This window comes from Gobius niger (assembly GCF_951799975.1).
Source record: "Gobius niger genome assembly, chromosome: 18".
NCBI lineage: Eukaryota > Metazoa > Chordata > Actinopteri > Gobiiformes > Gobiidae > Gobius > Gobius niger.
Window position 1 is genome coordinate 25226663 of NC_136869.1, and position 27410 is coordinate 25254072.

General features: G+C 40.1%; 1 protein-coding gene across 1 annotated transcript; it reads left to right on the top strand.

Moving 5' to 3' along the window:
• The first annotated feature begins 1119 nt into the window (after positions 1 to 1119).
• Positions 1120 to 16218, top strand: LOC306977586 (ADP-ribosyl cyclase/cyclic ADP-ribose hydrolase 1-like). The gene is made up of 8 exons (XM_079575980.1): positions 1120 to 1335; positions 4983 to 5109; positions 5190 to 5325; positions 10058 to 10140; positions 13558 to 13631; positions 13704 to 13787; positions 13931 to 14014; positions 15950 to 16218. The coding sequence occupies exons 1-8, from the start codon at positions 1148 to 1150 to the stop codon at positions 16005 to 16007; spliced, it is 834 nt and encodes a 277-aa protein (XP_079432106.1). The 5' UTR covers positions 1120 to 1147; the 3' UTR covers positions 16008 to 16218.
• The last annotated feature ends 11192 nt before the right edge of the window (positions 16219 to 27410 follow it).

Here is a 27410-nt window from a genome sequence, read left to right on the forward strand (position 1 = left end):
TTAGGAGAGGGGAGCCTCATAAATGTTTGTTTGTACATTTATGAGGTGTTTTTCAATGATGAAAATATCTGTCATAAAATAAATGCTTGAATTTCAATTTTATTTATTGGGTAAAATTCTACAGGGTGTGGCTTTAATACTGATCCTTTAATACTGATCCTTTCATTTCTTTCAAATTCTTTACAAATGTGTTGAAATGATTGATTAAAGTTTTGATGTTCTGCTGATGTTTGTGTAGGCTCTCAGTCGTCCAGGAATTATAATTCCATTAACTAAAACTACTTTATGACAGTGAGCAGTCAGTGTGAAAGATAATGGGCCTGCCCTTAGAAATGTGCATAGTTTCAGGATCTGAATTGTGAAAAGGAGCCGTATCTTTTTTTGGTCAATTTTATCCAGAATGCCCCTGAACGAACACAAGAATCAGCCGAGCAACAAAGGCAAGGCAAGGCAACTTTATTTATACCGCGCATTTCGTACACAAGGCAACTCAATGCGCCTTGTGCAGGCCACACAAGTGAAAGCTAAATGCACTAAAATGATTTGTCAGAAAGTTGCAGCCTCTTTATATTATGATTTCTTTAGAGATATTCACAAACACGTGTTCAAAGTGTAATTATCAGTCCCATTGTCATTTTAGATGATTTCAATAAAAAATGGCAGCCATTATTCAAATTTTAGCCATAAATCCCATTACTACCCTTATATCTGCTGGGTCCTCTACCAGAGGCCTGGGAGCTTGAGCGTTCTGCGCATATATATATATATATATATATATGTGTGTGTGTATATATACACACACATACGAAATGTTTTGTTTAAAAAAAGTTTTACAAAAAAAAATGTTTCTAAAACTTTTCAAAAGCTTTATGTGTGTGCTTTATGTGTGTGCTTTATGTGTGCTCATGTATTTTCACAATGATTCTATTAGGTGTTTATGAAGTACAGTTAATAAACAAGTCCTTAACGGTACTTACGACTTACCTCATTGGCCTGATAGTAACTCTGCTTCATTTCTCTCTCCTGATTGGCCCAGCTCAGCCGCACGCGCTCACCCCGCTCCCGTCCTTGTAAATAAATATCCAGAAGCGACGTGAACCTCGGTCAGGGTGCACTGACGGTCCCACAGCTGCGGCGGCTCATTTCAATGGAGGAGCAGCAGCAGTACCGCCAAAAGTCCCACAAGAGGAGATTCCGCCGCGCACTGATCATTGCCGTGGTGGTCGTGGTCCTCATAGCGATAGTGGCTTTGATTTTGGGGCTCACACTCCGCGCAAAGTCGGAGCACGACACTTTCAAGCAAGTGTTTCTGAGCAGATGCGAAGCGTCTCAAAGGTACGTGCGTGGCTCTGATAATGTGACGGCATGACGCTGTAAAGCGGCCTCTGTGTGCGCGTGGAGCTCCGTCTCACATATCGTTACTTATGAATAGCCTATATGTGCAACAGTATAGCCAGGTCACGTGGGGTGTCGCTAGTGCAAATGTGGGGAGAGTAAACAAAACATTTAGCCTACTCGAGTAAGTTAGACTAACGTTACTTTGATTACTTAAGTAGAAGTAAATGTAGGCTAAATAAATCCAGATAATTACATTAAACTCCTATTTATAGGCTACATAGCTTATATAGCCTACCATAAACGTTACAGGTTGCTTTTACTCAAGCTGTAAAATCATTATTCAAGTATCCCTGGTCCTATCTGTGTAATAAAAATACTCTAAGAAGTAAAAGTTACTCAAGTAGGAGGAGTACATATGCCATCTATCCGCCTGTGTTACTAGGCAGGCTGGTGTTACTGAAATCTGTGATTAAAAAAAAAAAAACTTTAGATACCAAAAATATTTTTCTTTAGATACCAAGTTTTGATGCGTGTTGAGTCCTGAGACAACACTGCAGAAAAAATATAAAAAAAATAAATAAGAATGTATGGAATTAGCTTCTGCCCTGAGGCGACTGCTCCAGCTGCTCCAAAACTGAACCTGACGAAGATCAGAGACGGCCTCCTTTTTCCTGTTCAGCTGATCTGCTTTTATGAGCATCTCAGACCCTCGGGAAATAATCTGTTATAATAATAATAATAATGCATCAGTTTTATATAGCGCTTTTCAGGACACTCAAAGACGCTTTACATTGCATTATTCGTTCACGCCATACTCGGTGGTGGTAAGCTACTATTGTAGCCACAGCTGCCCTGGGGTAGACTGACGGAAGCGAGGCAACCAGTCTGCGCCATCGGCCCCTCCGACCACCACCACTCACTCACTCACTCACTCACTCACTCACTACATTCGCTAGGCTTCCTGGTGTTACCAAACGGTCTCCCATCCAAGTACTGACCAGGCCCTTCCCTGCTTAGCTTCCAAGGTCTGACGGGATTGGGCAGAGCAAAGGCGGTATGGCCACAACTGTTAACTGTCCCAAGAGTCCAAACTAAAACCCATGGTCTAACCGGTTTTATGTAAAGCACCTTCTGCTTTGACTGATTGATAAGTCAAACTAGCTCCCCCCCAGGTGGACACACTGAGGAGTTGTCTTTGACTTCTATGTTTTGGCAGCTGGACAGTCCAAAAGACAGTTTCATCACATGATATGGGGTAGGCAAGTTTTCTTTTCTTTCTTACACTGGAAAAATGACCATCTTAAATGGGATAAATGATTTGAAATTGCTTGAATTAAAGTTCTTCTATTTCTCCTGTTGAATTTCCGTCGGTTTGAACTAATCCAAGATACAAATGCTATAGCACCAATGGAACAAGAATAAAACCCGCTTGAAATCAGACAAGTAATTGTTTTTCACTTGAAATGACCCAAAATTATCTGAATTTATTATACGGCTCTTCACAACGTAAGTAGAAGCTTCGTTGATTTGAATGGGATTTCCCAACGTTCTACCGGTCATTATTTTCTGATAAAGGACCTCTGAAAAAAATAATGACCGCTGCCAATGGCAACGGAGTTGGTGCTTTCATATCACTCCGCACGTACGTAGTAGCGACACTATCTGTCCCGTCACTGAGAGAGAAGTCGGGGGAATCGCTCGTGAAGTTAGCGTGAGTCTGACTTTCAACTTACCCAGAGATTCACCACCATTCCTCCAACTGCGCCTTCAGCTAAGTAGCTAGGCTAGCTACTAGCCTTGCTGCTTCTAGCCTAACAAAACGTTGCCGAGCAACGCGCAAACTTTTGGGATCTATTTGTCGTGGAAGTCATTAAATAAACCTTTCGACCTTCATAAAAGTGTACGAAGTTTATGTTGTGTGTGTTCAGTTGGCAAATGGCGAAACAAGAGTCCGGTTCGCTCTGCCGGTGCTTATTTTCCCGATAATGACCAGCGTTCTATACATTATCCCTTACTAAGAGAATAACTGCTACTAATTCAAGTAGATTTATGTAATTTCCTCCTTAAAACGATTATTATTTTTCTAGTGCACTTCTTTCAAATGCCAGTGTTGTACATAATATATGACATAACTGGGTGCATTGACAGTATTTCTACCCTTTTTTCTCCCATTTAACTCTAATAATGTTAAAAGTACTCTTTGATGTGTGTAATAATGTTTCTCCAAATCATCTCGAGGGCCAGAGGTGCTGTGCTGGAGGGCCAGATTTGGCCCCCGGGCCTGACGTTGCCTACCCCTGATATACTGTATAATGACATGCACATGGTATACGTGTGTGCGTGTGCGTGTGCGTGTGTGTGCGCGTGTGTGTGCGTGCGTGTGACGGATGAAAGTGGGCGGCCTGGTAGCACTGCGGTTAGCACTGCTTCACAGCTTTTTGTGGAGTTTGCATGTTCTCTCTGTCTCTGCGTAGGCTTGTCCCTACCACTAAAAACATGTACAATAAGCCAGGATGAGTGTGTTTGAGAGTGCGACTGGGGGACAATGGATGCAAATGAATCGGGCATGGCGTGTTTACATGAGATTGTTCGGATAATTGAAGTTACGCAGGTTAAGAACCTAACATTTAACAACAGACAGGTCTCCAATTGAGTGGTTTAATATTACGATATATATACGACAATCCAGACCCAAACAAAGGTCTGACTACACTGTGCTGCTGTCACAATGGTTTCAGCAGCTCTGAGGTGAGTAAAGGTCACAACATGATGAACACACTTCATCATCTTAGAGCACAAAGTGTCTCACTCAAATCCAGGCCACATTGAGCAATAGCTACATTCTAGAAATCACAACTAAATACCCACAAATCTGAGTTTAGCCATTTTTTTTGTTAAAGAGGGGGTATTATGCTTCTTTCAATCACATAGCACCAGTCTATAGCACACTACAATGATGTCTGTAAATGCAGTAAATTGGAATAACTGCCTTGTATAAAATGTCTCTCTCAAAATGGCTGTAGTGAATGTCTTGAAATAGGCCTCTGTCTCTTTAAGAACCTCTGAGCCTTTCAGACACGCCCCCTCCACACGCTGTCTGTGGCATCAGTGGGGAGGGGGTTCTGCTGAGGAGCAGGGGTTGGTTACTCGGCTGGTGACGAAAGCTCGGAGGCGTCTCCAGGAGGTGGGGGCGTTCCTAGGAGGACTCAGGCAAACCTATCTCTAAAATGGCCGCCATCAGAGTTTTTACAGATGACTCAAAAATACGTGAATGTGCCAAGGCAACACTTCAGGCATGTTTTTAATGAGGGAATGACATAATAACATGATGTAAAGCTTGAGATGTAAAGCTTTGCATAATAATTGACTGCACCTTAGAGTTAAGAGGTACTTTGAGTCTTTGAGTAGAAATGAAGGACTCAAGGGGTACGCCAGACAAAGAAGGTTGGGAACCACTGGTCGAGATAACAAATCATTTAGTTTAGGTATCAGAAAAAGTATGATTAATGCATCAAAAACAAATTCAAAGGGTGCACATCCCTACCCTAGACCTGCAGTCAGTCGACCATGAGAGCGATGAAGAAGTTTGTTACGATAGATGCAGATTACAGATAAATCAACCCGTGCCGATGATTCTTTTTCAGTAATGACTGCCCGAAGGTGTGGAGCGCCTTTGAACAAGCCTATGTGAGTAAGGATCCCTGCACGGTGCCCCCGGAGGCCTACGCCCCTCTGCTGGAGGCCGCTCCCTTCACACCTGCCTGCAACCGGGTAACAATCCACGGCGTCATCGGGCCACTTCACACACGACACGCGTCTGACTGCCAGTTTGCAATCTTCCCCGCTCCTAGATGCTGTTCTGGAGCAAAACCAAGGATGTGGTCCACGATTTCACGGATAAGAGGAGCTGCCACGTGACGCTGGAGGACACGCTTTTGGGGACGGTGCTGGACGGGCTGACGTGGTGCGGCAAAGAGGGAAGCAAAGGTAGGTCATATGTTGTATGTTCAGACGTTGATCTCCATTCGGACGTGTCTTCTGTCCATCCCAAGAGTCAAAGTTACAATGCTTTACACAACAAACATAGGCTACATAGGCGTCTCCTCTGTGGTAAAACCCGGTGCCTCGGGGTAATAGTTCATTTCCGTCAGAGATGAACGCACGAGCTAAAATGAAAGTAACTCGGGGTGAATAAAGGAAGCTGTGGTCCAAGGTTAGCGTCATACTCTGTTCTTCAGGTCTGCAAACTCTGTGCTAAATATTGTAGAGAAATCGATCTGCCACTGTTCTTTACATTAAGTCCATTACTGTGATGGACTTTTTACTGGGATCACCACCAGAAACATTCAAGATTGCAGTACATTCCAAACAGCGCCGCAAGAATCCTGATGCAAGTACACAGCGTTCCAAATTATTATACAAATTGTATTTATGTGTCACTTTTTGTTTTTTGATTAAACTCATGGATGGTTTGTCAGGTGAAAAACTACTGAAGAAGAAGAAGCCTCTATATCAGGCGTCTCAGACATGCGGCCCGGGGGCCAAATGTGGGCCGCAAGATAATAACTTATTTATATTATATGCGGCCCGCCGGTAAATGGCATTAAACACATTAGAACAACTACATTTCCCACCGCGCGGTCGCGGCAACGCTGTTGCGGACGCGACAATGTCAACATCAGACGGGGAAGGAGATGCAGCGCTTCTGCAGACGACTTACCAGCTTTTTTCAACACAGAAACAGACTAAAGGCAGCGACTGAGAGAGAGAAGCTTCTGAAACACGTGAAGATGTCAGAACGCGAGGAGAAACTTCAGCTAAACATGTGCTGGAAAAGTTACAGCTCTGCAGCAGGTCAAAAAGCACCTTTACCAGATTTACCTCTAGGACTTTGCAAAGCAAACAGATTGTATTAGTGTTTAAAACAACAGTAAAGTGAGGAGCCTTTTCTCTCCATCTCTCTCTCAGAGCTACATTATCAATGAATTTAATCTTTACTAAGGACACATGTGTGAACACATGATTCATAGTTAAATTAAAAATAGAGAGTATGGAAATGTATTAAAATACTGCAAATAATTATAGCAACATTGACAGTAAAAAATATAAGCCCCGTCAGTTATAATGTCGGTCACACAAAGGCCTGAGGTCAGAGGTCAGTGACTCCACATTATTTACATGAGCTGAATCTCACTGAGCTGATCTCAGACTCACCAGAGTCTGGACAAGTGTCCAAGTCGACACATTCATTGATGTATTTATTATATGACAGGTCATTGAAAATGAACACAGTAAAAACAAGTTTGAAGCTGATGCTTTTTGCTGGTGCTCATGATCAGCTCCAGTCCCTGGTCGGGATTTTCTGCACTAAATTAAAATGACATTTGTTTGTACATTTTGCATTTTTTAAAAGGCTCACAGACAGAAACTGGACCTGACTCCTGAAACATCACTGATGCCCTCAACCAAAATAGGATTAATTACAAAAAAAACCTAATTGTCTAAGTCTGTAATTTCAAATTTAGAAGCTCAGCAAATGTTTGGCTGATTGGAAACCTCTGGAAGCTTAAACATGTGCAGATAGATAATGTACAGTCTATTTTATGTTATATTATAGCAAACAATAAAAAGTTGCTAAATCATAATTGATTTAATATAAAATGCTTCGTCAGTTGTGGCCCCCGACCAACACTGGGTTCGCATTTTTGGCCCCCAGTCCAAATGAGTGTGAGACCCCTGCTCTATATTGATCGGGCCCTATACAAGCTCCGATCAATCACAGAAAAACCAAAAATAACCACCAATAATCCACTTAAACCACCAGCTCCAGCTAAAGCAGCCTGTTAAGCTGTGCGTGTTGAATTGATAGTTTAGTGCACAAAGTCTTCCACAAAGAGCCGTAGCCTAAAACCGGGGGGAAACCGCGGCGTAAACTGTGGGTGTTAACTTAAAGAGACTAAATGCAAGTTGGTCATTTTATACTCACTACTGCCACCTCAGGTCTTACGCGTAACTGCAGTCTCTCTGAGCTCATGCATGACGGCACTTCATGAACTTTTTGAGTGACAGTGCAGGATTTTAGAGGCAGACGTGGCGAGTAGACACATTGTAGGGGAGGAAAACACTTAGTTATAACATTTTTAAACTCCAGATAGTCCCTCTAAAGATCAGTATGACGTCACAGTTAACCACAAAACAGCAGTTTAGTCCGAAAGCACCTTGGGCTGAACGGGGCTAGCTCTTTGCTAAAAACAACATAGCAAAGGTGAACTGGAAATGGTGCAGAGCCATTAACCCCCTGCCCCCTGCTGGCCGGGAGTTGCGCCGCACCCCTGCTGCTCCAAAGGACATTTGAATCGATGTCATGTACCTGGGACAAGACTGGTTTGACAGGTTTGGGGAAAAACGGATATGGGTCAAATCTTTAGCCTAGTCAGATTAGATTCCACGTGTAAACATTGTGAGCGTGCGTTCAATTTAGCAAGTTCTGTTGAAGGCCATGAACCTGATTTACAAGTACTGAACGAGGGATGGAGAGATGTTAGTCATGGTCCAAAGTCATTTTAAACGTTCTCACCACATTTCTGACGTTCCGATTCTACACAGGCATGAGTTTAAAAAAAATGTTTCACAACTTTAAAGCAGTACTAAGTAACTCTTCCTCCTAGAGGCCATAAGCGCAACTGCAGGTGTCGTAGCAAGTTACACATTTTTAACTTATTAATTGTCTTGGAGAGTAAATACTACGCTGACAGGAAAGGCGAAGGGAGAGAGGGTTACTGTGCACTCAATTATACAATAGAAATATTTTTTTTCACTCAAACTTGGCTGTAAATACTGTTTAAAGTGACGTTAGCCCGCAGTTAGCTTTGCCCGTTAGCATGTTAGCTTCTTCTTCGTGATTACATTAGTGTGTATTGCTTTCTCCGCACCGGTGGCAGTAAAGTTGCAAACGTGGTTTTCTGGCCAGAGACACCAGGGGGAGATGAAAGACCCTCCAATCATCCCATTAACACTTGTATTACCCCCACAGGGACTACGGAAAGGATTTATTAAGGTAAATAAGTTACTTAGTACTGCTTTAAGGGAGAGATCACACCAAAGCTAGCTGCTAGTTCATAAACACTAAATAAAGCTTTAATAGTAAGAGGCCCAGCGCACAAAGTTCTTTTTTCACAACGTCTGCTTTTATGTTGAACTTTTTCTACACTAGAAAAACAGGCGGGCTCACGGTCTTTAAAAAAAAAAGGCCAAAGATAGAAAAACGAATCCAAGAATCCAATGGATTTCAGAGCATTTTGTACAGATCTAAAAAACTACAAGTTGAGCGGGTTTAAGAAAAAGAAAATCTACGGAAACTGGATAATTGACCTACAAAACTGCAAGCTGCAATTTGAGTATGTTTAAGTTGCAGCGAAAGAGACCTTTAATATGCAAATACAAGTTCATAACTACTTTAGTATTGCAAAAATCGAATGATTTTACACATGAACAGGTACTATCATTCACAGGGCAGTATTGCGCGTAAAATTTGCAAGTTACAACTCGCAGTAGAAATGGTGTCCAAGTTCAGATTATTATTGCCGATGTGGGAGTGTTATCACTTTGTTTTGTTCACTGGAGCCAAATCACAACCTTGACTTACAAACTCTTTCTGCCGTCATGCTTTTGAAAGACGAATACCACACCCTTATTCAGTGTATAATCAGTGTATCATTTACTACACACGTGGGGAGAGGGAGAGTAGTGTTACTTTGAAATCATTTTACCCAAGAAAAAGTAGTGACCAAAAAAACCTGTGGGAAATGTTACTGTGAGTAACTGAGTAACTGTTTAAGCGTAAAAGTCTGATTTATGATTCAGTCGTGACGGAAAAGATGAGAAACTAAACATGAAGTAATGTATAAACCCAAGGATTTCAATAAAATATAAAAAGAAAACTTTTTACTGAAGAATAAAGTACAGAAAACACAAACTACATCTATTGTATGTGTCACATGAAGCCTCTTAAAGGAACAGACCACAGTTTTTACATTCTGAGATATGCTCTTCCAGCTTCCAACTTCACCCCCATTTGGAGCCATAGGAATACATTGGGAGAGGCCAAATGCTAACAACATCTTCTGGTCGTTTTGCGTGACTGAGGGCACGCACAAAGACCAGACAGGTACACATCAACTCGTCTAAGCTCAGGCAAGAACATATATCAGTATGTAAAAAATGGTGGCCTGTTCCTTTAACCTCTTAACCCTCACCTTAACCGAGCACATTTTCTCCAGTTCAGCTTCACCCAAATCTAAAAGCTGTTTCAACTGGAACTTTTTTGTAGTAGGCCTATTTTGTAACTTTTTGTTGTGTTTTTGACCCTTTTTTTTGTTGCGTTTTCATCCTTGTTTACGTTTTGTTTTCGCTGCTATTTGAATCTTTTTTTTTTCAAGACGCTTTTAGATTTGGGTAATACCGAACTGGAGAAAATGTGCTAGATTAAGACGGGGTTTACGAGGTTAAAGATTCTCTCACTGAGTAACAAAAAAAGTAAGAGTACAGATACTTCATTAAGATATTACTCAAGTAGAAGTGAAAAGTGCCATTTGGTGAAACAAGTACATGTGCTACTTACCTGTATGTAACAAAGTACTACCCGTTTTGTAAATGTAATGTAAATAACTGCGATATAGTGAAGTAGAAAACATTCTGAGGAGCCTGTGTTTTGCCGCAGAGACCTTCACCTCCGGTTGTCCAGAGTGGGCCTACTGTGACAACAACCCCGTCCGCTCTTTTTGGAACAAAGCGTCGGCGTCGGTAAGTTCCAGCCCTGGCATTCAGGTTTTCAGAGCTTCAAACGTCAGAGAGAAAAAGAAAAGAAAAAGTCAAAGTTACCATTCCAGCTTCATCAATGAGGCTTTGTGCGTTTCCATGGAAATCCCTCCTGAGCAAAGAGCAGCCCACACTCTGCCAGAGAAGTGCGCGCAGACATTTGCTCGATTTTAGAATCAAATGAAGCTCTGATATCAGGCCGAAAACTCTCAGATCAATTGTTCAGGACAAATGACAAATGACCCATTTCTTAACGCCCGCCTGAATCGAGAGGATCTTTTTCCTCACGTCATCAGATTTTTTCCCCAGCATTTTTTTGTTGGGTATTCAACTCATTTTTTGTCACATTTCTGTCACTTTTTCGTCAATTTTTTGTCAAATTTTTGTCATTTTTTTGTCACATTTCTTTCATTTTTTCGTCAATTTTTCGTCAATTTTTTATCAAATGTCTGTCATTTTTCGTAAATTTTTTATCAAATTTTTGTTATTTTTTTGTCACATTTCTGTCATTTTTTCGTCCATTTTTTATCACATTTTTGTCATTTTTTGTCACATTTCTTTCATTTTTTCTTTCATTTTTTATCAATTTTTCGTCCATTTTTTATCAAATTTTTGTCATTTTTTGTCACATTTCTGTCTCTTTTTCTTTAATTTTTCGTCAATTTTTTGTCCATTTTTTATCAAATTTATGTCATTTTTTCGTAATTTTTTTTTATCAAATTTTTGTCATTATTTTGTCACATTTCTGTCATTTTTTCGTCCATTTTTTATCAAATTTTTGTCATTTTTTGTCACATTTCTTTCATTTTTTCTTTAATTTTTTATCAATTTTTTGTCATTTTTGGTCACATTTTTTTCATTTTTTCATCAAAATTTTATCACATTTTTGTCATTTTTTTTGTCACATTTTGTCTTTTTTTTTGTCATTTTTTTGACCATTTTTTGTCAATTTCTTGTGACATTTTTGGGACATCTTTGCCACTTTTTCATCAATTTCTCGTCACTCTTTTGCCAATGTTTTCTCACTTTTTTGTCACATTTCCATCATTGTTTTCGTCTCAGTTTTGTTGCTTTTTCACAGCTTTTTTTCCAGAAGCTTTTGGACTGGGGGTAAAGCCAAACTGGAGAAAATGCTCTCGGTTCAGGCGGGAGTTAAGGGGTTAAACTGGGATTTTCTCACACAGCAGTGATCAAAAAATAAATAACAATGTTCTGCTCATGTCCCTCACTGCCAGCAGGGGGCGACAGGCACATACTAACAACGATCGTGTTTCTGCAGAACTTTCCAAAACAAAGGTATGACAGCAGCATAATCAGATATAGGGCCAGTACTTCCTTTTCAGGCTCAATAAAAAGTCAAAAAGGAAGTACAGGTTTCACATACATGATCTATGATGCTAATTCAGAGATAAAGAATAACACGTCTGTCTAAAAATAGAACGGGACCTTTTTTTTTAATGAAATGTAAGGATTGCATTGCGTGAGCGTACAAAGCCTTCGGTGTTTCTCCCAAAACTCGGCTGAAATTCTGCTACATGGACCTGTTTTGTTCTTTCACCCCGAGGCCGAACTGCAAATTTCCTGTTGTGGAGGAAGTGCTTTCGAAGTGCTGGGTCATGTTCGGGATGCCATTTGTTTCTCACCTAGTAATTATGTCATTTCTGCTCCAGGAAGTGAAACTACAACTATAATTACCACCTCCACGACTGCTGTTACTCCTACTACTGTATTTGAAATAAAACAACGTTAAACAATTACATGCGCTTTTAGGAAGAATATCAAACCATACATTTAAATCTTAACTTTACTTAAAGGAACAGGCCACCGTTTTTTCAACACTGAGATATGTTCTTACCTGAGCTTAGACGAGTTGATGCGTACCTCTCTGGTCTTTGTGCCAGTGGAAGAGCGTGGTCGCTTCTAACTTCCCCCCCGTTTGGAGCTATAGGAATACATTGGGAGAGGCCAAATGCTAACAACATCTTTGGTTGTTTTGCGTGACTGAGGGCACGCACAAACACCAGACAGGTACGCATCAACTCGTCTAAGCTCAGGCAAGAACATATCTCAGTATGTGAAAAAGGTACCGTATTTTCCGGACTATAAGTCGCTCCGGAGTATAAGAAGCACTACCCAATCATAAAATGCCTAATGGGATGAAAACAACAGGCTGAATAGGCGTACGGTTTGCTAGCATGACACATTACACAACGAACTAAATAGGCGTCTGTTATGTTAAAGCAGTACTAAGTAACGTGTTTGCCTTGATAAATCCTTTCCGTAGTCCCTGTGGGGGTAATACAAGTGTTTATGGGATGATTGGAGGGTCTTTCATCTCCCCCCGGTGTCTCTGGCCAGAAAACCAGGTTTGCAACTTGACTGCCACCGGTCCGGAGAAAGCAATACACACTAATGGAATCACGAAGAAGAAGCTAACATGCTAACGGGCAAAGCTAACTGCGGGCTAACGTCACTTTAAACAGTATTTACAGCCAAGTTTGAGTGAAAAAAAATATTTCCATTGTATAATTGGATGCACAGTAACCCTCTCTCCCTTCGCCTTTCCTGTCAGCGTAGTATTTACTTTCCAAGACAATTAATAAGTTAAAAAATCTTGCTACGACACCTGCAGTTGCACTTATGGCCTCTAGGGGGAAGAGTTACTTAGTACTGCTTTAACGTCACATAAACAGTTCAGATAACTAAAGCATAAGGAACAAACCTCTCCCAACAGCATGTTTTTCAATCTCTCATTTGCGAAGTCGTCCCTGTGGCTGTGGCTCTAGCTTTTAGCCCGTGATTAGCTTTGTTTTGTTTTCTTCTAAGAGTAACCTCAGCTTCTCGCTCACTCCTATCTTTCTTTCTGTTGCTCGATTAGCCTGCAGTGCCCTCTAGTGGCATGTAAAAATATATATTGGAATTTAAGAAAATAAAAATAAAATCACATATTAGTCGCTCCGGAGTATAAGACGGTGCCCCCTGCCAAACTATGAAAAAAAGTGCGACTTATAGTCCGGAAAATCAAGTAAGTTGTGTTTTAATCACACAGATCTTACAAAAAAAGCGTCAAAAATGTAGCAAAAACGTGTGGGAAAAGCGTCAATAACACAATGAAAAGGCAACAAAAACATGACGCAAAAAGCGTGATGAAAAGGCAACAAAACAAGCCCCAAGAAAGCGACAGAAATGTGTCAAGAACGTGACATAAACGCAGTGACGATGCAACAATGTCAAGGTTACGAGGTTAGATCTAACAATGCATTATTCTACTCTTCCTTTTATGGCTCAAGTTAATGGACTTGTTCTCTGAAAAGACGTCTGAAGCTGCTGAATGCCTGCATGTTCACAGCACCTTCACCTTGAGTTTGAATATGGTCTAACTCTGTTGTCCATGTGGTTCAGTATGCAGAAGTGGCCTGTGGAAATGTCTCTGTGATGCTGAACGGATCCATACTCACGCCTTTCAGTCCGGGCAGGTGAGCAGCTGTGAACATCTGTCACTGTGACTGCGTTTCCCCGTGCTAAATGTAGGCTGTTTCGATTTCCAGTATATTTGCGAGCGTGGAGGTAAAGCACTTTAACCCAGACGTCATGAAGAGCCTGAATGTTGTTTTGGTCACACAGGAGAAAGTGTAAGATACATTGTTTTTACTTATATATACGTGTATATATATATATATATATATATATATATATATATATATATATATATATATATATATATATATATATATATATATACGATTCTGAGTGTTTTATGTTTATTCTCCAATAGCTCAAACTGCACAGATGCATCATTAAAGGACTTGCAGAAGCAACTGGCAAAGGGCATTGCCTACAGCTGCCAGGAAGTGCCAGAGTGAGTATAAACACATAGCAACCATTTATTTAAAGAAGAAAAATTTAAAAAAAATATTTAAAGCTTTATATTACACTTTTCTTTATTATGACCAAGAACAGATTGCACTAAACTTTGGTAGTCAGTAAAAAGTTCGGCTCATGATTTTGAGTTTGTAGTGTCAGAACTGTCTTGTAGCACGATGTGGCTATGCTAGTTCCACTTACCTGACGTTGTTCGTGTAAGCACTTCCTCTTCCTGTTTATTGTTTATTAAGTTTCAAGACAAAGTCTCTAACCTCTAAACGCAGACGTCTCCTCCGCTCAGTTGGAGAGAATACTTTGAAATTGTATTTAGTTACTGAATACTAAATACTAATGTATTTTGTAACATATTCCGTTACTTTGTCTAATCAGAGTACTGTATTCTGAATACTTTGAATACTTTTAGAATACTTTCACAATGATTGTCATTACAAAAATGAAGACTAGGATTGTTGGAACGCCGGTTATAAACTCACTGTTAATGTTAAACTCTCTTGGTAAATGGAGCAGCAGATCCAGCATCATGTGACCCATGTGTCGTTTTAAATCTTTATTTTATTTTAGGAGGAAAAACAGGTCAACATTAAAAGTTATTTCTTAATAACGTTGGTCAATATGGAGCTAAAATGTAATGGTTGATTCTGGGATGTATTTTCGTGATATTAAGAAAGTAAATGTCTTCTAAATACTCTCAAATTAAAGTGTAAATTTGCCAGAAAAAAGTTACTCAAAATGAGTATTCTAAATACATGTATTTAGTTTCTCTCCAACACTGCCTCCGCTGAAGTATTTGCCCCCAAGTAGGAAGTACTCTTTAGGAAATGTGATTATTTGAACGGAGCTGAGCTAATCCATAGGAAATGACTGGGACGAGTGAGCAGAGGAAGTGCAACGACCAATTACTCTAAAGTCTTAGAGACATAATTACTTTAAAATCATAGTTACATTTAAGCTCCTAATGGCACCTTTAAAAGTCCTGCAGTTATAAAGTGCAGGCTATAACACCTGTGTGTCACCCAGTGGAACATCTGATGGGACTTTACATCTTCTTTTGAAGAAGAGAATTGATGATTCTCAAAACAGTCAGACACATGAGTGACAGTAACATGGCACTCAACACTTTCAGAAAAGAACTTCAGTCTGTCACAGACCCACAGGGGAAGGAAGAAAGCAGCAAATCTGTCATTTCACCCCAAACAACTTCTTAAGACTTCAACTGGAAGTTAGAAGGAAATGGTATTGTATTTGTTAATAACTGTACTGTATTCTGACTGTGAGAGATAAAGATAGTAAGTTAAAAGAAAATGACGATGTAAGGTTCTGTCCCAGTTCCTCTGAGTCATGGTGGAAATGACAGTTGTGAACAGGACTGTGGTAGATCTTTAGTTTGAATTTGGAGAAACGTAATAATGTAAATGTTTCGGATGAAATGATCCAGCAGTGCAGTCTGCCGTGTCTATATATATATATATATATATATATATATATATATATATATATATATATATATATATATATATATATATATATATATATATATATGAGCTGTTTTTCTTCCCGTCACTATTACTAATTATCAACAGACCCTGAATTTTACTGCTTCACCTTCGTCCCATGAAGTTCTGCTTAATTCAAAACCCATGATATTTCTCCTCCTGAAAATACCTAAAATACAGAGCACATTGTGTTTAGTGACACTTTACTTACAGTTAACTCTGAAGAGTCAGTTCAAAGTAACTCTGTGAAGAGTGGGACCATCTGGAGTCTGAACATTTACTGTGTGAGAGTAAAACTTGAGTCTGTTTTCAAAATGCAGCCCAAGGCCACCCAGACTGAGTTTGGATGATCACGTGTATGTTCATATGTACTTCACCTCTCGTGTTTCTGTTTCATTTCCGTTTCCTGGTTGCAGATCACAGGTTGAAGAATGTGCGTCTGATCCCACCATACCGTGTGGAGCGTGCTGGTGAACGCAGAAACAAAAGGACTTTGTACATTATATTTGTAGTTTGGTGTCGTCTTACATTATGCAACTACTGGATTCAAAATTTTACACTTGATTAACACTTGCAATCAAAATGTGAAAGATTTGATGCATTTGGGTGAAATGGGGAAGCTTTTTAACTTTTTTAACTGTTTGGTGAAAATACCTCTGCCTGTATTTACTGTGAACTGTCAATCTTGGGGAAAAAGTCATGTTTTTAGTAATGGTTTCTTAAAATGTATTCATATTTTTACATAAAATAATGTGTGTGCTTTTTTAATTGGTCTGAATGTTTTATTTTTCCTGTACATTTGTCAGCCTATATTTACAGTAACATAGGACCCAACCCAAACGTTTCAGTTTCACTTTCCCACACTTGACACTCTTGGCCAAGAGTCCTCTCTGAGCAGGAAGCAGGACGTTATAAATAGTGCCTGTTTCTTATTTATTCATTTCTCTTCATTTGAGCTGCGTTTGAGATCTTACAAAAGTGTCACGGCTGTGACGAAAAACTGTACTGTCGTTTTCATCACTTGCGGTAATGTCCACAGCTGACGGTAAACTGTGGTTCTATTATAGGCAAACATGTTCTGAAGAAGCATCTGCACAGGTGTCCACACATTGTGAGAAACAGGCCTTGAGTCAAACCTAAACATGAGTATGAGACTTAGGAAAGCTCTGTCATCATTTCAGTCAGGACTGATGCAGCAGAGTGAGCTCTCGTCTTCATGTGAGACCTGAACCTGAGCACAGTCATAACACCAGGGGTCAAGAGGTTGTGTTCACATGACATCACCACGTTCTAGAACAGGAATCAACCTGTTAAATGCAAGCAAAAAAAAGCCAGAAAAGATGGTATTTCACAGCTGACAGTGACCAAATGGAACACATCCATATGAATTAGAAGTGGTTCTCTCTAGTTTTTCCTCTTGTAGGGGAGACCAGGGCTAGTCATCACACCTTTATTTTTGTAGAGTATACTTCTCATCAACAGAACATGCCACAAAAGTGACAGTTGCATTAAATGAAAGCTTAAACCGTTGACTTGAATTTGGCCTGACCTCTGACCCACAGTGAGAACGGATGGGTTTGTTTCGGGTACACCGGTTTCCCCGTCAACTGAAAACATGCATAAAAGGTGATTCTTACCTTTTACCTGGCTCACCATCTGACCTGCACTGCTGTCGCCCACTGCTCCTGACGAGTCGCCCCAGCCGCATCGAAGGACGGCTCAAATGCAGAGGACGATTTTGAATACTGGGACAATCAATCAATCAATCAAACTTCATTTATAAAGCTCTTTTCATAGAGAGAGAGAATGGGGCGGACTCTGGCTATGTTCTTTATTGATGGTGAAAACCTATCTTTGTGATATTCTTAATGTGTGGAATAAACGCCAGCTCAGAGTCAAAGATCACGCCCAGGTTCTTCACCTGTGAGGAAGGATTAATAGACAGTGACTGTATGGGTAAAAGTCTCTCTCTCTCACATTTCAGTTTTGAATAACGTTATAACATCATAACCTGTTACCTCCCGCCCCCTCTGATCAGGGGTCAGGGTTAGAGTCAGGCATTAGGGTCATGATTTGGGTTAGGAACGGCAGATGTGATGTAAATTGTGCTTCACTCCCACACATAAGAGGCATCACACTGGCATATCGGCTGTAAGCTCTTCTGTCAATGCACTTTGAGATTTGGATAATTGTTAACTCTAACTCTAAGGTGGCAGGTAACAGGTTAACCATAACAAGCTCCATCTGACAAACGGTATAAGCTGCTCTCACACGGCTCTAGCTTCAAAGCGCAATAATCGTTCAATATCGTTCTAGAATTTGAAGATGTCATAATGTCAGTGGGAGGGCAGGGGCCAACACAACTCTATGGGAGAAATACAGTTTTTGAAAGAAATTTCCGAAAAGCAAATGTTTTCCCTGATCATTATTTGACAGTGATTGGATTCACAAAACTGCCACATTATTCTTATGGCTGAAAGTGCCTTCTACTGACCGTCTACTGACCGACGTCACGCTCATGCTTTTGAATGTTGTCTCCACTTGTGGACGCCTCTCAGAGAAAATCATTTGTGACATCACCATTAGTATGGTGATGTGTGACGTGTGATGTTCTTGTCTCCCTTGTGCTCCTCTGTGGAACACCTTTGCCTAAAATAAATGAAAATCAAATTACGAACAAATAATGACACTCTGGTAAAATAGCACAAAGAGGGATCAGTGCAATAGTGATCAGTGCAATAGTGATCAGTGTAATAGTGATCAGTGCAATAGTGATCAGTGCAATAGTGATCAGTGCAATAGTGATCAGTGCTCTAAGACTGCTTTAAGAAGTGGGGCTCTGTGCAATAGGAGGTTGTGCAATACATGGTATCAATAAGTTCCATCTCACATGTTTACTCTGTTTCCAGCTGTCTTTGTACATGTCCTGTGCATCTACTGTAACCTGTGTAATGCTTATTCCATCCATCCACTTGTCCGTTGCCGGGTTGTGGGGGCTGCACCAGCCCCTTATGGCTCCTCCTGCAGGTGGTGGGTCCACAGAAGGACGGCCTCACGATTAAACCGGCCTGTTGGTCTCTCATAAAGGGGCTTCTGAACCGCTCTTTGTCTGACCCGTCACCTATGTTCTGTTTGCCCTGGGAGACCCTACCAGGGGCACGAAACCCCCGACACCCCTCCACCAAGTTAAGGTGGCGGTTCCAGGAGGGGCATAAATATATTGTTTTTGTATAGTCTGTGTTTTATGTTTTCTGTAAACATCAACCTGCCAGAGGGTCTGCACATGGAAATTAGCCCAAGGCTAGTGTCTGGCATATGTGCATTTGTTAAATGTTCATTAATAAGCATAATAATCATCAAAATATATTTTTGTCTACATGATCTGGTGACACCTCAAATCTTTTTCTCGACGCCGAGGGGGGTCCAAAGCCCCAGGTTGATTTGGGCAATAAATGGCGTATTTTTCTCTAATAGTAGAACAATTAGTTTTGTATGTCATAAAAGCAGTCGTGTGCTCTGTGCATATAATAATAAAACCTTTTTAACAATCATGAACCAGCAGCTACTTGTACTACATTACCATTACAGCATTGCTCCCTGAAAACTATAAAACGTGTAGCCTCTTCTACTTGTGAAGAATTGGGTCGCTATAATGAAAGATATGACTTTGGACCACATCTACCAGTTGCCTTGTGTACGAAATGCGCAGTATAAATAAAGTTGCCTTGCCTTGCCTTACCAGTGAGTTTGTTGTATTATTATTTCTCTTGTCTTACAGGCCTGTTTCTAAACTTGGTGGTCCATGACCAGCTCCAATTGCACCTTAATGCAAATGATGTTTTTTAAAAATTCCAGTCTGGCTTCAAGTCCTTGCACAGCACAGAAACTGCGTTGCTCAAAATGTTTAATGACCTTCTTTTAATGTCTGACTCTGGAAACACATCTGTGCTCGTGCTATTAGACCTGACAGCTGCGTTCAACACAGTCGACCACAACATCCTTCTTACCCGCCTCGAGTCATGTGCAGGAGTTAAAGGCACAGCGCTCAGCTGGTTCCCATCGTACCTGACTGACCGGTCGTTTTCTGTTGACCAGGGTTCTTTTAACTCAAGAAAAGCTCCTCTTGATAGTGGAGTGCCCCAAGGCTCGGTTTAGGACCTGTTTTGTTTTCACTGTACATGTTGCCGCTCGGATCTGTCTTTAAAAGACATAACATATCATTCCACTGCTTTGCTGACGATGTTCAGATTTATCCTCCATTTAATGTAAAATCTAACTCAATCCAAGCCCTGCAGAAATGTCTTGCTGATGTAAAGGACTGGATGTCGCTCAATTTTATAAATTTAAACAACAATAGGATAGCTGGCATGTAGCCACCTCTCCTCTTTCTGTCGTCCATTTGCAAAGAGTCTTGGTGTTTATTGTGATGGTGCTTTTAAAATGGACAAACAAATAAGTTCTGTGGTCAGAACAAGCTTCTTCCAGCTGAGGCTTTTGGGCAAGGTCAAACCCTTCCTACCACCATGCCAACCTGAGAGAGAGGTCCATGCGCTCATAACGTCACGGCTGGACTATTGCAACTCATTATATCACGGCCTTGACCAGTCGTCCATCGTCTGCTCACAGGGACCAGACCACAGGGACCAGACCACAGGGACCAGAGCACGGGGACCAGACCACAGGGACCAGACCACAGGGACCAGACCACAGGGACCAGACCACAGGGACCAGACCACAGGGACCAGAGCACAGGGACCAGACCACGGGGACCAGACCACAGGGACCAGACCACAGGGACCGGACCACTGGGACCGGACCACTGGGACCAGACCACAGGGACCGGACCACTGGGACCAGACCACAGGGACCAGACCACAGGGACCAGACCACAGGAGCACATTACACCTGTGCTTTCCTCTCTCCACTGGCTTCCTGTGACTTTTAGAATCCACTTTAAAGTGTTACTGTTTGTTTTTAAATCTCTTCATGACTTGGCGCCTTCGTACCTAAAAGACTTGCTGGATTTGCACAGTCCCAGCAGATCATTGAGGTCCTCGGACCAGTTGCTCTTAGACTTTAGCCCACGGTCCAAACGAAAAACCAGAGGAGATGGAGCCTTTGCTGTTGCTGGCCCTAAACTCTGGAACTCTCCGCCTCTGGCAATCAGAATGGCCTCCACTGTTGACAACTTCAAGTCGTTGTTGAAAACGCATCTCTTTGCACTGGCTTTTAATCCACGTTGAGCTGGACATTTGATTATGCTGCAGTTTTTATTTTTTGTACATTGTTGAAGCAATATGTTTTTTGTGTGTCTGTATTTTTGCACTGACTATGGAAAGCACTTTGGGGCAGTACTCTGTTTTTAAATGTGCTATATAAATAAACCTTGACCTTGACCTTCAGGAGTATAAATCTGTAACATCATTGTTAGAATATAAACAAAGGTGTCTGAGAGGACAGATGTCTGGATGTCTTGTTTACCATTGGTGGTGTTGATCATTCCTGGGCTGAGGGCAGGTGCCTGAGCACCACAGTCAAGGCTACAGAGATAGTACGACTGCACAGCCTGTCCCAGTGTGATAAGTAGAGATTCATTTTCCTAACTGTCAGTGTCACTGCATGATGTCAGCATGTATCTATAGTTAGTCGAGCCGTAATGTTAGTTTCACAATAGAAGCGATGTTTACCTGTGAGAACCAGTGGCATCACCGCATGTGGGACATCCCTCCCGAAACCGGCAATATAAAAAATGGAACTGAAAACTTCTGCAAATATTACATCACCTGAATGAGAGCCGCAAAATGCACACGGTAGCAATGTGACTTTGATACCTGAATAATAATAGTAAACAAGGGGAAACTTGGAGCAAATATAAGAAAAAAATGTGTGGGGAATAAATGTATAAAAGTATTTGAGCTGAAACTATTTTTTGGTCCAGAAGCAATTTTTGCTATTCTGAATTTAATTATCAATACATTAAAAGTCCAAAACTACAACCCAAGAAAGTCGTAGTGATTTTTCCATCCAGGCACTGATACCCACACGAGTACAGTGGTGACTTATGTATTCAGAGATATTAAAATGATGTCATTCTCTGTGCTTTGTGGTCATAATGTCACACAGGGAAATCAACAAACCTTATGCCGAGTCATTCATATTAGTGTCTAATCATTATGTTACTTTACACACTTTTTCATTACAAACAATGAAAGCAGAAGCTTCTAAATGAAAATGTTGTCATTGCACAAACTCATTCCTGACTTTCCTCACATATTTGCAGCCTCATAAATCTGAAGAGGCGTGAGACGCACATTTCACAAGTCGCAGGGACACTTTTCTAGCTGACCCTCCATGTCCTCTCGTTCAAACTGCCATCGTTGGCCCCGCCTCAAGTTTCGATTTGGAAATCGTGTTCTATTAACGCAATTCCAGCCTGTCTTTAAATGTACTTCAGAGTCATTTTCACAGAAATGTACAAAACTGATCAGCAAGTTCCTGAAATTGATGCAAATGCTTTATAGTTAGTGTTTGTTTGTTTTTTCCCCACAATGCTCTGCGTTAACAATATTCTAAAGGAGGACTACACAAGTTTCGTTCCACAAGTTTCGTTCTCGTGAGCTTTACCCAAATGTAAAAAAAAAGCGTTATGACAAGGACGAAAAGACAAGATTACAAGTTTCTCTGTCTGGCTGTAAGCTCCAGATGAGAAGCGTTTAGATTTGGGTAAAACTGAACTGGAGAAAATGCTCTGGGTTAAGGCGGGGTAATGAGTAGTAAGGGGATTACATTTCTGTCAGTATATTGTAAAATGCAGATGTTTTGACCAGGGTTATAGTTAATATCTCTGGAATTACCGGTTCTATCCACGTGAACCAAAAGTTGGGAGTTTTCAATTGGCACAAATCAACTGTTATTTATTATTTCTTAACCTCTTAACTCCCACCTGAACGGATCCCATTTTCTCCAGTTTGGCTTTACCCTAATCAAAAAGATTCTTGGGAAAAAAGCAAAAACGTCACAAAAACTCAACAAAAATGTGACAAAAATGATAATAATAAAAAAAAAACATACAAAAGGTGACACAACACAGCAACAACGCGAGGAAAAAGGTCAGTTTTGCGGGTCTTAGCTTTCAAATGAGGTGTTACACAGCCAAAAGAGGACAGAATGGATTTGGTTTAGGTTGAGCAATCCCAAAATGCTATTGTCAATGCATTACAAGTCATTCTCCAAAACTACAACCCATGAAAGATATGTTCATTAGTGATTGTTCATCCTTGCTCACCGCTTGATCTCCGAACACCTCATACCTCAGCTTTAACTCATTTATTTGAAAAAAAAAAAAAGACCATCTGTACATCCAAATGATAAACGCATGGTCAATCTGTTTCATGTTCTTTTCTAATGCCATCAATCCACACAACTTCTTGATAAGCATCTTCTTTCGTTTTTTTTTAACCTCTTAACCCCCGCCTGAACCGAGAGGATCTTTTTCCTCACGTCATCAGATTTTTTTCCCATTATTTTTTTGTTGGGTATTCAACTCATTTTTGTCATTTTCTGTCACATTTTTGTCATTTTTTTTTTATCACATCTTTGTCACATTTTTGTCATTTTTTTTTTGTCATTTTTTTGTCGCATTTCTGTCATTTTTTCATCAATTTTTTATCAAATTTTGTCTTTTTTTTGTCAAAATTTTGGCGTTTTTTTTGTCACATTTTTGTCATTTTTTTGGTCATTTTTTGTCACATTTCTGTCATTTTTTCGTCAATTTTTAATCAAATCTATGTCTTTTTTGTCATTTTTTTGTCACATTTTGTCTTATTTTTGTCATTTTTTTGGTCAAATTCTTGTAATTTTCTGTCACATTTTTGTCATTTTTTCATCCGTTTTTTTTATCACATCTTTGTCACATTTTTGTCATTTTTTTTGTCATTTTTTGTCACATTTATGTGATTTTTTCGTCATTTTTTTAAATCAAATTTTGTCATTTTTTTGTCATTTTTGTCACATTTTGTCACATTTTTGTCATTTTTTGTCACATTTCTGTAATTTTTTCGTCAATTTTAAATCAAATATTTGTCTTTTTTTGTCCGTTTTTTGTCATTTTTTGGTCACATTTTGTCTTATATTTGTAATTTTTTTGGGTCCAATTTTTGTCATTTTTTCAACCATTTTTTGTCAATTTCTTGTGACATTTTTGCCACTTTTTTTGTCAATGTTTTCTCACTTTTTTGGTCACATTTCCATCATTGTTTTCGTTTCAGTTTTTCACAGCTTTTTTCCAGAAGCTTTTTGGACTGGGGGTTAAAGCCAAACTGGAGAAAATGTAAATCTGTCCAGGTGGGAGTTAAGGGGGTTCAGTATAATTGGGTATTACATCTTTACCCAATTCCTAAGCAAGTGTGTACAAATACAAACCTCTTCTGAACCAGAGTCATTTGAGTTCACGTACTTCAGTCTTCAGCTGCTACTGGAAGGATGACGTTATTTCCCCTCCGCGCCGCTTCCTTGAAACGCCCCGTGCGTCAGCCACGTTCAGAGACGCCGCTGCAAGAGATGCGTTCAGATGATTTGGTTTAAAACGACCCATTTGCAGAGTATTGTCAGTCACATTTACGCAAGTCCGTGTCGTGCTTCTCGAAAAAAAAAGGATTTTTATCACACGACGTCTACTCGAGTACAGTTATTCCAAAGTTACTCGTTGGGCTCCTCTCCCCAACCTCTGCTCATTTGAATGTTCATATTCAGGCTCTTATTAGTCACTGCATCCGCTCTGCCGTTTACCGCAAGCATGTATGAGTTCACTGATGTAAACTTTGAGGTACAAAATACTGGAAGCAAGAGTAATAGTATCTGGTATCGCTGTATGCCTGTGCTGGTAAATAAGGATGATGAAATACAGACTTTTGGTTTCGTTATGAAATAGCCGAAATCTTGAGCAACGTTGCATTTTTTGCCACATATTTTTTGTCAATTTTTCATCATTTTTGTCCGATTCTTTTTAACTTTTTATAATGTTTTTGTGGCTTTTTTTGTTCCATTTTTCATCCTCATTTTCTTTTCGTTTTTTTTTTTTGTCGCTATTTTGACCAAGTTTTTTTCAAGAAGCTTTTAGATTTGGTTTAACCCCTTAACTCCCACCTTGAACCGAGCACATTTTTCTCCAGTTTGGCTTTAACCCCCAGTCCAAAAGCTTCTGGAAAAAAAGCTGTGAAAATAACGACAAAACTGAGACGAAAACAAGGATGAAAATGTGAGAAAAAAGTGAGAAAACATTGATTAAAAAAAATGACGAAAAATTGATGGAAAAAATTGACGAAAAAATGAAAAAAATGTGATAAAATTTGACAAAAAAATGACAAAAAAATGAAAAAAATGTGATAAAATTTGACAAAAAAATGACAAAAAAACGACAAAAAATGACACAAAAAAATGACAAAAAATGTGAAAAAAATTGACAAAAAATGACAAAAAATGTGAAAAAAATTGACGAAAAAATGACAAAAAAATGAAAAAAAATGTGATAAAATTGGACAAAAAAATGACAAAAAATGACACACAAAAATGACAAAAAATGTGAAAAAAATTGACAAAAAATGACAAAAAAATGACAAAAAATGTGAAAAAAATGACGAAAAAATGACAAAAAAATGACAAAAAATGTGAAAAAAATTGACGAAAAAATGACAAAAAATGTGACAAAAAATGAGAAAAAAGTTACAAAAATGAGTTGAATACCCAACATGCGCCCTCCCACATAGTTAATGCTGATGCGTAACTTACTGTGTTACTTTCTCACTGCCCAGGTAGAAGTCTGGGACAGGGGTCAAATCTCAGTTCCTGAACCCATTGAACGCAAGTGCCTTTCTTATTTGCAAGGTCTGGGCAATAAAGTGAATTCATTTGATTCATTGTGTGTTTATGCAGTGAATCATAAATGGTGAAAACAGGTTGTGAAATCGAGGACTCTCCTCTCATATGTCCACTTCAGGGCCTTTTAGAACTCCCAAACGATCGCTGTTTGATAACATGTCTTGAGAATGTGCGATGTAGTTTCCCTCCACGACAGCTCTCAGCATCTCCTCTATCTCGTATTCTGTATAACTGGGCCTGTCATACATTTGTATTGGGCTTCCCCTGTTTCAAAGACCAACAGGCACCACTGTTGAGTTCAAACTTGGAGCAAAATGATAAAAATACAAACAATATAAAAGAGATTTTTGATTTAATTTCTTCCCTTTGGAGTCTGTTAAAGACCAATATGCTTTTCGGTCTTGCCTTGAAATGGATTCAAATTTTAAGTAAGATTAATCATGTTTTGATTAAGATTTATTTTGGCCCTAGGTATATAGCTTCTTGCACTTTTCAATCTAAAAACTTCAGTAAATATCAAATGACTTTTCACACATTTTATGGTAAACATGTCCCTTATCATGATTATTTACTGCATTGCAATACGTATCGTATCGGCCCCTGGGTATCGTGATCGGACTGTGACAAAAGTGGATCGTCCCAGCCCTCATAAACACATCAAAAATACTGAAATATTCCTTTCGGAAAATGTCTTAGAGAATACACAGACCCTTAAGGTCCGTATATTGTACAATAGTATTTGTACGCAGGGGCGGACTGGCCATAGGTCCATTCTGGAGGAGCACAGAAGGGCTGCTGGCTTGAGGGCCCTCAGCCTGTAAGGGGGTGCTGCTACCCGGCCTTGCAATTGCACAGCCAAGCAGCAAAAAATAAATAAAAAAATCTCTATTCTATTTGTTTAACAGCTCTGTTGTTCATTGGTGACACAGCAATTGCGCAATAAAAATTAGGCCTATTATAAATTGATGTAAAAATATGTCATTGTGGACGCGTATGTTTATACTAACTTGGGGCTGGTCAGAGTCCAGGGCCGTTTTTTTAGTCCCAGTCCGCCCCTGTTTGTACGCAGTCAGTGTGAGGAGGTTTGGGGTAAAGTAAAAGCCTGCCATCCTGAAAATGTGCCAACCGTCTGAAATATGGTCAATTTACTATATTATGTGAATGTGACTTTAACTTCTGATACTTCTCGGCCAGGACACTCAATCTGGCTTTATTAAAGGCCGCTCTGTTCACAATTATCTACGCCTCGCACTAGACCGACTAGACTACAATTTCCTCATTGATAATGAAGGTTTCATATTATTCTTAGACTTCTACAAAGCCTTCGATATGATTGAGCACAACTTTATGTTCCAGGCTTGGCAATCCTTTGGCTTCGGGGATAACTTTGGCTTCGGGGATAACTTTATCAATGTTATAAAAACTCTATACAACAACAACAACAAAACTTCTTGGCCAGGACTCCCTTGAAAAACAGGTGTTCAATCTCAACAGGACTTTTCTCTTTAAATAAAGGTTAAATGTATAAAAAAGAGATACTGCAGCTTTTGTTTTATGCTTATATTCTAGCACGTGATCTTCGACCCTAGCTAGCTCGCGCGCAGCGTGTATTCAGAATCACAATCCTTTACCCTTAAAGGAAAGAGAAGCCGCGGAGGAACGGAAAAGGAAACTCTTGGTATTTAGCGCCTCCTCAGCTGCCTAAACAATCCGCCCATAAAAACTGTTGACTCATCGTGTTCCGTGCGTGGATAATATTTCACTACAGCGTGTTTTTTGCTCGTCCTCGCACATACCGTCAGGGCGTTTCGTCTTACCGCACGCGCCGCTGATCAATCAGCTCGGACTTTCCTTTACTCCCGCTCAGGCTATGAGACAAGCCCCTCCCCCCCCCCCCTCCCGAGAGGGAATCCCATCCGCTCATTGGACAACGCCGGGGGTTTTTACACGTGACGCACGCCTCCGCTTTTAAACTGCAGTGTGTCTGTCACCCGGAGCAGT